Source organism: Emys orbicularis, chromosome 5 (assembly GCF_028017835.1).
Source record: "Emys orbicularis isolate rEmyOrb1 chromosome 5, rEmyOrb1.hap1, whole genome shotgun sequence".
In the NCBI taxonomy this organism is placed as follows: Eukaryota; Metazoa; Chordata; order Testudines; family Emydidae; genus Emys; species Emys orbicularis.
In genome coordinates, this window is record NC_088687.1 from 140234745 (window position 1) to 140247455 (window position 12711).

The window sequence follows — 12711 nt, forward strand, 5'->3', positions numbered from 1 at the left end:
AGAGATCATGTCTAAGTCATCCATTTCTTTACAGATGGTGCAACGTGTAGCTAGCTGCTCATTGTTTATTATTTCTATTGTGGTAGCACCTAGGAAAGCCTCAAACAGTTTAATGGACAGCCTCTAATGTCCTTTTGACTTGCAATACGTTTGATTGATGTTTGGCTCTTTTAGTTTCCTGGGCAGCTAGACAGGTATAATGTAGAAATCTAAATATAATCAAACCAAGCAGAACTAACTGAAAATAGGAAGGTTCCCAAAGCTTACCATTGGGCATTAACAGCCATTAAAGGTCACTGTGGACATGTGCTTTTCATCAGCTGAAAACTTTAAAAAAACCCTCGAACAATGAAGCTAACTGACTTTTTAATTAGCATCTATGGCGAGAGAACACAAACCCAAGCAGATTCCATACAGCTACACCTCTACCTCGATATAACACGAATTCGGATATAACGCGGTAAAGCAGTGCTCCGGGGGGGGGGGCGGGCTGCGCACTCCGGTGGATCAAATCAAGTTCAATATAACGCGGTTTCACCTATAACGCGGTAAGATTTTTTGGCTCCTGAGGACAGCGTTATATCGAGGTAGAGGTGTATATTCCTTTTCATGGGGGAAAAGGTCACCCACGTCACTCTGTCCTCTTGACTCTGGGGTAGAGCATGACAACTGCTTAATAGCACATGATACCACTAGTTTAACAGAGGTGAAAAATATTGAACTGGATCCTCACGTGGGGTAATTCAGAGTAGCTCCACTGACTTCACTGAAACTATACCAATTTACATCAGCTGAGGATCTGGTCCATCATATGCAATGGAATGCTTCAGGGGGAATTTAGCTCGGCAGACTGTTTAGTCAGGACACTGGAGCTTTCATCTCTTTTATGAAAAGCGCTGTGAAATTTTTAATGATCACAAGAGGTTAAGGCTCCTTTTATATTTCACCCTTCTAGATGAAATGAATACAGAAATATACAATAAAGCTTTATACCCAAGAGAATTCTTTGTAATTAATAAATAATATCTCCACCTTAACTATAGTGAAGCAGAAAATATTGCAATTATAACAACTCTCAGTTTGCATGTACTTGTTTTACTCAGATGCCTTTCCTGTTTATACATTCATACAGTTTCCTCTTTGGTAAGCTACAAAAGCCTACTCTGGGTATCAGGTAGATACCACAGCCTTTACAATTTGTCTTCTATCATTGGGACATCAGTTATGTATATAACCAAACATCCTGGAGAGGGCATCTAGCTAACCGAAGGTGGATTAGAGAGAGAAAGAAATATCAGTTCAACCAGAACTGGGTTTAAAATTTTGCATCAATAATTTTCTGTCCACTGAACACTTACCAAATTAGACTTCTTTATCATCATCATCTTCCTGTAACACAAGTCCAATGTACCATGGGGACAGTTTGCTGCCTTACCTGCTCTTATGACACTTGAGAATGGACTTGCTGATCATCTCAAGATAGACTCCCTAGTGGATAGGAGGGCAGGGCATTCTCTTCAAAGGGCATGAGTCTAAGAAATCATCTCCACAATTGATGTATATAATTTGTGCTCGTTAATGAAAATTCAGCATTGTTGGGTGGTGGGGACAAGGGTTTTTTTTCCATGTGACTGTGGTAAGATGAGGCCCTGAAACATAAACCCGTGTATCAGAGGCCCGGTATGAGACCTAAGGCCTGACCTAAAGTAATGGTCAAGACTTTGCTAACATAAAGCAAAGTTAAGCTGTGAACCAGAGGCAGGCCCTGCTCACAGAAGTTGGCAAGAAGAAGGCTGCTAATTGCACGTATACACATAGTTAAAAGGTATCAAGTACTAGCAGGATGAATACATGCCAGGATGGCACCAGAACATTCTGGTACGAACACATTCCACAGAGATAAGGAACAGGCTGACCCATCCTAAAGACAGGGTCAAAAGGATAACATGATGGATAGACTTGTTTGTTCGAACCAACATGTACTAGGAGAGAGGTAGCACCCTAACGCGTAAAGGGGTTGTACTCAATGTGTCAGGAGTGATGTGTAACTTGTTTGTACCTGTGTATAAGAATGCATCCCTGAGTGCATGTCATTGTCTGGCCTAGGGGGCAGTGGTAAATCCCGCCATTGACTGAGCCAGTCCATTGTCAGGGAGCAGATATGTACTAGCAGAACTGTAGACATCTGATCCGGGGAGCTAGAGACTGTGTTTCATTTGGCAATAAACCTGGCTGGGTTCCTTCGTACCTTATCAGAGTCTGTGGTCATTGGGCAGTTCGCTCGAGATCTGCTGTGCCAGCTATCTGCGCAGAGCTGGGACAGCACACACGCACGCAGCCGACTGTTATCAACATTGAACAGAGCAGAGCACCATACAGGTGACGTTTGACGACACTGGTTAGCATTTATTTGTAACTGGAATCTTGACTTTTTTGAGTTGAGGCATTTTAGGTCTTCAGGATTTGAGTGCCAAAAAAATTAAAACTATTATTCTCTCTGGATATAGTTTGGGAATGGGATAACACTTTGGGAATGGAAACAGTGAATTCCCAACAAAATGGAAAAATACATTTTCCATTGGCCTCTACTGGTGAGTACAACCGGATTGTACAACTGTACAGTCATTATTAACGGATGGCACAAATCTAATCCACTCCATAGAGTGCTAAAATTGTCCCACCTTAAAGATGATATCAGCTACAGTCTGCAGGCTTATCCTACCCAATAGAAACCTTTCATGGCTGTTTAATTAACTCACTTTTGTGGATGCCATACATACCAAAACTGTAGAAAAATGACTACTGTAAAGTGACAGTTACTGTAAATCAATCTGAAGCTATTTAATTTTTTCAGCAGTACAAAATAGTTACAAACAGTGAGCTATGAAATAAAAATTAAAAAAATCATTGTTAAAATAGTTATTAAAAATAAATATTTAAAATCTGTTGTCCACATGAGATCATGGATTCTTAAGTATTCATAAATACTACAAAACTAAATTAATCTGGGAAGGGCATAACAACGCTACTGAAACCAGTCATTTATTTTAAAAAAATGTAAAAACCTGCCATCCACATAAAATCACTGACCCTTAATTATAAATACATCCAAACTTTCAATATGTGAAGAGAATACGACATTATTGAATTACACCAAACATACTCTGCACATTGGAATATTTACTGTGTATTCTATTCTCACATCATAAATTAATGTACATAGGAAAGACGCTGAAAATTCACTACATGCAATACACCTTATTGAAACAGAAGACTGTTTTTCCGATCAGTTCCAAGGTACTTTTCTCCCTAAGATGTGATTTGTGATTTTCTGTGGGGAAACATGAAGATAAATGACAGATTAATTAGTATTATTTCTCTAACAATGCTACTACCTAGCATTTAGCTGTTCAAAACACTGTCACCAATAAATAAATACTGATAAATCCCTTAACATATATCTTACACCAACTGTGCTTTCCCCCTTAGAAGTATAGGCAGACAAGAATGACACACTTCCCGCTGGTGGAATGGCACAAGCAGAGAACCAGAGAGGGACAAGTGCCTGTTGTTATTACACAAGCAAATGGAGGAATAATGTGTAACTATCATTTTCCAAATAATGGTTGATATTTCAATTATGAACTCACAAACCTGTTTTGACTGACATAATGGACTTATTGTGTGATGAAAGCAACAGTTGTTACTCCACTGTTTTAGTTGCATTTGAGTAAACAAAGGAAATTAAGCATCCACCCTTCCAGAAGGCCAGATCAGAGCCTTAGTTGTCTATCACTGAATAAGATAAAACTCCCTTACTCCTCTTGTCTAACAATGCTTTGTGACTGAACATACACAAAGACACCAGAACCACTGGCAACACATGTGGCTTTGGGAACAGAACTCTCTTTTTTCAATTTCTGTAATTGTATTGTCATAACAAGGTAGACAACAGCTTACAACACAGTTAATAAATCAAGTAATTGTGTGTACGAACAGGTTTACCACTGATGATGGGGTTTTATTCAATATCTATTCTGTATTATTATTCTTTTCTGATTCAATGACAGGCTGTCCCTTATTGTGAGGCTGTTTCAGACAACTGTTACCCTTTGCCCAAGGAAGTACACAGCATTTCTTCCCCACATTTTAGTAGAAAAACTTCTACTATTTCTGAAAGTTCAAGTCTCTCTCACTCTCTTTCCTTCCACATCTCTCTCAGGATACTGAGGCCTGGTCTACACTACCCCCCAAATTCGAACTAAGGTACGCAACTTCAGCTACGTGAATAACGTAGCTGAAGTCGACATACCTTAGTTCGAACTTACCGCGGTTCAGACGCGGTCCACACGCGGCAGGCAGGCTCCCCGTCGACTCCGCGGTACTCCTCTCGCCGAGCTGGAGTACCGCAGTCGACGGCGAGTGCTTCCGGGATCGATTTATCGCGTCCAGACCAGACGCGATAAATCAAACCCAGAACTTCGATTCCCAGCCGCTGAACTAGCGGCTGGGTGTAGACCTGGCCTAAGTCTCTTCTCTTTGAGCATCCAGTGGGCCTTGTGTCTCCCAGTTTATGATCTCTGATATTAGGTGAACAAACTTCACAAATAAAAGCACCACACCTTTGTGCTGATTCAGTCAGCAGGTTGTGGTATCTCTGAGGCACGGAGAAGTCTTACTCTGCTTTGTAAAGTGCAGTGTAAATGTACAGGATTATCTATATGATCTACTAATAGAGAGAACTGATATGCCCGTTAGCAGACTTGACCTATTGCACGACAGACAAAGCAGATGCGCACAAACACATGAACCAATTCATTACAGTATAATAATTATTATACTATATATTCATTACAGTATAATGGAAGACTTTGTAAGCAAAAGAATGATCATCATCCATCTCGGTATGGAATCTGCCCCTGAATACTGCACACCTACTGCCCTATTCCATCCTGCAATCTCAAAATACTTGAACTACTGAAGAACAGCCCTGACTGGAATAAATTACATTTGCCATGTGCAGCTTCACAGTACATGGCACTGGTGCCAGTGGTTATGCCTTGCTGTTTTCTAATTGGCAGTTTTGTAGAAAGCTGGCAGAGTTAAAAGTCTATCAGATGGTCTCTGACTACCCTGGACTCAAAAAGTTGCCCCAGACTGAACTGACCTCTGGTCCCAAAGATGAATGATAAGAAGTTTAACGACCTCTCCCTTAAAAATTAAAAAAAGCTGTTTAAAAGTCACTGGTGGGAGGCACCAAGAAGGTCAAAAATCAGATGAACAGATTCACTAAAGCAGCAAGTGGGAATATCAGCTCTGAGAAGTTTATTATATGCCTATATGCCTCTGGAAACAACATTCTTCCTTTCCAGATGGTGTAATGACATCTAGTGGCCAGTATCTTACTTACAGCCTTCCTCCCCTCCCACCCCCTCACCCTTAAAGTGACATCTAATCTCAAAAACTGGCTCATTTGTTTCTGATTTTTAATGCATGCATGGACACTCAGATCTTTAAAAGGGAAAATATGTAATCAAATTAATTTGTCCGACACCTGTGGGATTTTTTTCCTGCTACCCAACTCTGATTCATCAGCAGAGCAACATCCATCCTGTGCCCTGAATGAGACAGGGGGCCCGTGGAAAAAAATAGTAAGTAATCATGTAATTAAAGACTGTATCATAACACATACACACAAGAGGGTCCAATTAAGGTTACATAGTCAACCTGGAATTCCCCCCCAGTTCCAGTCTCCTTGCCCAGCCACTCCCAGTCTCACCTAACCCAGCTCCTATTTTCTCCTTTCTCCCTGTGCCAGCCTCCAGTTTTAGGGTACGTCTACACTTACCTCCGGGTCCGATGGCAGGCAATCGATGTTCTGGGATCGATCCCGGAAGTGCTCGCCGTCGACGCCGGTACTCCAGCTCAGCGAGAGGAGTACGCGGCATCGACGGGGGAGCCTGCCTGCAGCGTCTGGACCCGCGGTAAGTTCGGACTAAGGTACTTCGAATTCAGCTACGTTATTAACGTAGCTGAATTTGCGTACCTTAGTCCGAAGTGGGGGGGTAGTGTGGACCAGGCCCCAGTCTCCCTCTACACACTCAATGCTCCTTGTTCCAACCTACTGACCCAGCAGGTCTGGCACGTGTCCCGTCTGCATTCAAATCATACAGCTTCCTCCTCCAGGCTTTCTGGGCCAGGAAGGGAGTCATCATTGAGAACACAGCAGATAGGGTCCCTGCTCTCAGTTACTGCAGCCACAACCCAGCTCTGACAGAGTCTACAGCAGCTCAGAGCTGCAATGCAGGGAAATTCCCACTCAGCCACAAGCTGTACAGTCTGGCTTCCTTCTTCATATGGGAAGTTTCCATTTTAAATGGCAAAATGCAATATCTTCCATCAGTGTTTGAAGTGTTGTAGAGCTGGGAAGGTCCCAGAATATTTGTCCAGTAAGAGGAGGTTACTCACCTGTGCAGTAACTGACGTTCTTCGAGATGAGTGTCCCTGTGGGTGCTCCACTCCAGGGGTTGGTGCGTCCCTGTGCCTTCACTCTGAGATTTTGACAGCAGTACTCGTACCGGTCGCACACACACAGAGCCTGTCCCACGCGCTGAGTGTGCCTTAATAGTACACGTGCCCGACTGGTCTCCTCAGTTCCTTCTCTACAACGGAGGCTACCCCAACTCCGAAGTAGAGGGGAGGAGGGTGGGTAGTGGAGCACCCACAGGGACACTCATCTCGAAGAAGGTCAGTTTCTGCAAAGGTGAGTAACCGCCTCTTTTTCGAGAGATGTCCCCGTGGGTGCTCCACTCCAGGTGACTTAAAAGCAGTGCATCTCAAGGAGGTAGGGACTTTGCATCTGGAAGAAATGCGGTAGATAGTACAGCTCTGCCCAATCGTGTATCAGTGAGAGGGCCTTGAGTAAGGGCATAATGCTTAACAAATGTGTGTTCGGAAATCCAAGTGGCCGCTTTACAGATGTCAGCCAGAGGAATTCTGTGGAGAAAAGCCACAGAGGTAGCTACAGATCTAGTGGAGTGAGTCCTGATGCAGGCTGGAGGAACTGTCTCCTTTAATTGATAGCACAGGTGGATACAAGCAGAGATCCAGCTGGAAAGTCTCCGGGTGGAAATAGGTGTCCCCTTGGATCGTTCTGCAATGGAGACAAAGAGTCTGGAAGAGTTCCTAAAGGGTCTGGTTCTATCCAAATAAAAGGACAGAGCCCTGCGTACATCCAATGTATGCACTGTGGATTCAAAGGAGTTTGCATGCGGTTTAGGAAAGAAGGTTGGTAGGTGTATAGGTTCATTAATGTGGAATGACGAATGTACCTTTGGAAGAAATCTGGTGTGTAGTAACCTTGTCCTTAAAAAATATTGTGTCGGGTGGGTCCGCCATGAGAGCCGTTATTTCTCCTGCCCGTCTGGCGAGGTGATTACCACTAAGAATGCTGTTTTCATAGAGAGGTGTAAGAGGGAGCAAGTGGCTAGGGACTCGAAAAGTTGTTGCGTTAAACAGGTTAACACTAAGTGAAGGTCCCACGGAGGGGTAGGAGGTTTAATGTCCGGGTATAGGGATTGGAGCCCTTTAAGAAAGTGCTTGGTGATTGGATGAGCAAAAACAGAAGTACCATCGATCTTGTTGTGAAAGGTTGTAATAACAGCTAAGTGGACTTTGATGGAGCTGAAAGAAAAGCCGGATTGTTTCAGGTGTAGTAGGTAACCAAGTATGGCCGGAAAGAGGTGCAGAAGTGGGAAGAATTTGGTTGTTCGAGCACCAATGTGTGAACCGTTTCCACTTTTGGAGATATGTGGTGCGAGTAGACTGAGTTCTGCTATGTAAGAGTACTCTTTGAACCTGTTCAGAACATGCTAGTTCGCTTTGTGAGAACCATGGAGGAACCAAGCTTTGAGGTGAACCATGGATAGGTTGGGGTGAAGAAATCGGCCGTGTTGCTGTAATAGGAGGTTCGGAGTGAGAGCCAATAAAATTGGTGGACAAATTGACATTCTGGTGAGGAACAGATACCATGGTTGGTCTGGGCCAGGACGAGGCAATCAAAATTACCGTGGCACAATCTGATCATATCTTTGTCAGAACTCTGTGGAGAACCGGTATTGGGGGGAAAGCATACATTAAGTGTTGAGCCCATGAGATCAGGAATGCATCTCCTAATGAATGTTTGCCCAATCCCGCTCTGGAGCAAAATTCAGGACATTTCTTGTTCTTCACAGTTGCAAAGAGGTCCAGGGTTGGATAGCCCCAAAGACTGAATATATTGCATATGATCGTGTCGTTTATCTCCCATTCGTGATCCCAGGGAAAATGTCTGCTTAGTTCGTCTGCGGTGGTATTCAGGGCCCCGAGAAGATAGGCTGCTGATATCCAGATCTTGTTCGTGAGGCACCAATTCCAGAGCTTCATGGCTTCTGTGCAAAGCAAGTGAGATCGAGTCCCTCCCTGCCTGTCGACATAGAACATGCATGCAGTGTTGTCTGTCATTATCCGAACATGTTGGTTCCGAATGAATGGGAGGAAGTGACGGCAGGCATTGCATATGGCTCGCAGTTCTAGGACGTTTATGTGTAGGGAGGTTTCGGTGGAAGACCATAGCCCCTAGGCTGTATGGTGGGACATGTGTGCTCCCCATCCCGTGAGGGATGCATCGGTAGTCATTATGAGTGATGGAGAGTCCTGGAGAAAAGGGACTCCTGAGCAGAGGTTGGAGGGAACTGTCCACCATCGGAGGGAGTCTTTGATGGATAGAGGCTTGTTTAGAACGTGTACGTTTGGTCTGTAAACTGTGGCCAACCAAGCTTGGAAGCACTTCATGTATAGGCGTGCATTTTTGACCACGAAAGTACACGAGGCCATGTGGCCTAATAGTTGCAGGCAGTCTCGTGCAGTGACCTGGGGACTGTTGCGAAGTTTTGTAACCAGGAGTTTTATGGTGTCGAAACGATCGAGCGGGAAAGAGGCTATTCCTGTTCGGGAATCAAGGTGCGCGCCTATGAACTCCAGTCATTGGGTAGGAGATAAGATGGATTTGTTTTTGTTTATTTGTAGGCCAAGGGAAAGGAAGCAAGCGACGGTAAGCAGCATAGATCGAAGAGCTTCGTCGAGCATTGAGGCTTTGAGGAGACAATCGTTGAGGTAAGGAAATATTATAACCCCCCATTTCCTGAGGTGGGCAGTAACCATGGCTAGGAGTTTGGAGAAAACTCGGGGGGGGAGGGGGGACGGTAGATAGGCCGAAGGACAACACTCTGTATTGAAAATGTGTCGAACAGAGGGTAAAACGAAGAAAACGCCTGTGGGCTGGGTGAATAGTCACATGAAAATAGGAGTCCTGTAGGTCAAGGGCTGAAAACCAATCACCCTGCTCCAGCGCTGGGATTATGGTGGTGAGGATAACCATTTTGAACTTTTGCTTTTTCATAAATTTGTTTAGCCGCCTGAGGTCAAGGATTGGTCGCCATCCCCCGGTTTTCTTTTCTGTTAAGAAGTAATGGGAATAGAAACCTTTCCCTCCGTGTTGTTTGGGCATGATTTACACTGCCCCCAGTTGGAGGAGATGTTGTACTTCTTGGAGGAGCAGTTGCTCGTGAGAGGGGTCCCTGAAGAGGGACAGGGAGGGTGGGTGGGTGGGAGGCGGGGAAAGGAAAGGGATAGAATAACCAACTGTGACAACCTCTAAAGCCCACTTCTCTGTGGAAATATTTCGCCATTGATGGTAGAATGGGCGTAGGCCGTGACCAAAAATAGGGGCAGGCAGCGTAAGCACTGAAGTGGGAATATTGTTTTCAATACCATTGACCAAGACTTCAAATTTGCTTATTGGTCGGAGGGGGTTGAGACGCTGCCGAGGAGTTGGGACGGTGGCGTTGGTATCTGGGTCTCTGGCGTTGCTGTTGCTCGTGAGATCTATGGAATTGCTGGGTGTATGTGGGGTAGCGTGGTCGCTGGTAAGGCTGGTATCTATATTGTCGCCTTCTAGTCATAGGGGTTTGAATTCCTAGAGACAGGAGAGTTACCCTGGAGTCTTTCATGGAGTGGAGTATGTCATTCATAGTGGAGGCAAATAGTTTGTCACTGTCGAAGGGGAGATCCTCAATGGTACTCTGGACCTCCCGGGGAAAGGAAGAGGACAAGAGCCGTGACCCTCGGCACATCACAACTGCTGTCGCAGTGGACCGTGCCACAGTATTGGCCACATCAAGGGCAGCTTGAAAAGCAGCGCAGGAGAGGATTTGTCCCTCGGAAACTATGGCTGTAAATTGTTGTTTCTTTTCTTATGGAATGTGATCAATAAAGTCCATGAATTTATTGCAATTTTAGTTGTCGTATTTTCCAAGAACGGCTGTATAATTAGCAATGCAAAATTGCAACATGGAAGAAGCATATACCTTACCTCCGAGCAGATCTAATCGCTTACTGTCCTTGTCGGAAAGGGTAGAGCGGGGAAACTGGTGTTTGTTCTTTTGGTTAACTGCAGCTACTATCAGCGAGTTTGGCGCTGGGTGAGTAAAAAGGAATTCCGAGCCCATGGAAGGAATAAAGTACTTCCGGTTCGCTCGCTTACAGGTAGGCAGGCTTGCAGCCGGAGTTTGCCAAATGGCCTTGGCAGGTTCTAAAAGGGCCACATTGATAGGTAATGCAATTCTAGAAGAAGAGGGCTGCAGGATGTCGGTTAGCTCATGCTGCTGTTCAGGAACTTCCTCCAGGTTAATTCGTAGCTCATTGGCAACTCTTTTAAAGAAGTCTTGAAATTTTGAGAAGTTGTCCGAAGATGTCAGGGGAGGAGGAAGCAATGCTTCATCAGGCGGAACAAATGGTTCTACCGGGTTAGAGGCAGGCCGTGCTTGCTTTTGCGGTTGTGACAGGGCTGCCTGGTGTCTGGAGTCAGTGGCAGGGTCATCAGCTGGTGGTACCGAGCAGGTCTCACGCCTGGCTGCAGTGGTATAACAAGTGTGGTCCCAAGTATAAGGAGCCCATGGAGCCCAATACTGCCACTGTGGTGGGAAGCGCATGGGTGGTGCCATCCAGGGGTTCACGCACCATGGGGCAGGACCCTCGGAGTAGGACGAGGTAACTTTTCTATGATCTCTTTTGATTGGGGTCTGTGGACGGGAGATCTGATAAGGTGAAAATTCTCCCTGCAGCCAAGATTCCTCATCACTGGAGGAAAGCTGTGCGGATCTTGCCTGAGTGTCTGGAGAGAAGTACGTGTTAAGTAGGGGTGACTGCAAGATACCTGACACCAGCAGATCCCTTGACTGTGTGAACTGCGGTGCCGCAGTGCCTCTGTGAGGGGAGGGCTGCGCAAGAGGAATTTGTTGTGAGGAGGGATTCCTCTGCACCGGTGTCCTGAGCGTTCTGTCACTGTTGGTTAGCTCAAAGGCTGACGGTGCCAGGAGAGTGAGAGGAGCCTGCAGGGGGTCAGGCAGGCTAGTATGCATCGGCACCGCTTCCATTGCGGTGCCGAACGGTGCCATATGAGAGGCAAGCAACTGAAAGCCTGAAGCCTCGACACCGGAGGATAGCGCGACCACCGCAGCTGGAGGAGCCCGGCGCATCAAAGGTACTCAGCTTGGGGAGCACTGGAAGGGAAGCAGTACCCGGCGAAGTCTTGTCCCTGCGAATACCCTTTGCGGGTGAGAGAGACCGGTTTTTTTTGAAGTTTTCTTTTGTCTCTTTGAAGCGGGGGAGCTGTGGTGTACAGCAGAGTTGGAGCCCGGGTCTGAGGCTGGTCCGAGAGATTTTTGCGGCAGGAGTAGTTTTAACCGCAGCTCCCTGTCTTTGCGTGCCCTGGATTTCAACTTGCTGCAGTGGGCACATTTTGGGGGGATGTGGGACTCCCCCAAACATTTAATACATTTAGAGTGGCCATCTGAAAGAGGGATGGCATCATTACAGTTAGAGCAGCGCTTAAAACCTGGAGAGCCTGGCATGTCGGAAGCAGCTGCGCTGACAGAAACAAAAAAGTGTTTTGGGGTTTTTTTGTTTTTTGTTTTGTTTTAAAGAGAAGAGAAGGGGAAAGGAGCATCTAACTATTACTGGTAAGCTAAACTAAGAGGGAAAGGAGTTGAACAAAGGAGAAAAGAAATTCTCTAACGAGTCTGCTGAGCTCCGTCTCAGGCCAGGGACGGTAGAGAAGGAACTGAGGAGAACAGTCGGGCACGTGTACTATTAAAGCACACTCAGCGCGTGAGGCAGGCTCTGCACGTGCGTGACCGGTACGAGTACTGCTGTCAAAATCTCCGAGCGAAGGCACAGGGACGCACCAACACCTGGAGTGGAGAGCCCACAGGGACAACTCTCGAAGAAGAAAAGCTATTACCTCATTTACCTTTTGTCTCTCATATCCTGGGACCAGCATGGTTACAACAACATACATGATATATAATTTATGCACATATACATAAATTAAAGTAGTTAATCCATCTTTCGTATTGGGGGATGTGAAAAATCACCTTAGTTTTGCAATCCTAGTGGTTTATGCCATCTCCAGCGCCACTCCATGGAATTAGTTTCTTTACGTGCAGTTGGAACCCCTTTACATTATGAACTGATATCAATAGCATGTTAACAACAACAGCTAAACAATTCAGTCTGAAGTTATTCTGTGCAGCCACAGAAGAAAATAAGGATATACTGTATTTATTGCAATGAATCACCCTTCCTCTGAACCAAGGACACGTGCAGGTCTGA

The 12711-nt window shown here is 45.4% G+C and overlaps 1 protein-coding gene across 1 annotated transcript in view; it reads right to left on the minus strand.

Annotated features, from left to right (window-relative positions):
- Positions 1 to 3257: 3257 nt before the first annotated feature.
- Positions 3258 to 12711, minus strand: part of ALMS1 (ALMS1 centrosome and basal body associated protein) — a 67876-nt gene continuing 58422 nt past the window's right edge. Inside the window, exon 14 of the mRNA XM_065405755.1 lies at positions 3258 to 3331. Coding sequence (XP_065261827.1) covers positions 3287 to 3331 — 45 coding nt within the window. The 3' untranslated portion in view covers positions 3258 to 3286. The remainder of the gene's footprint in view (positions 3332 to 12711) is intronic.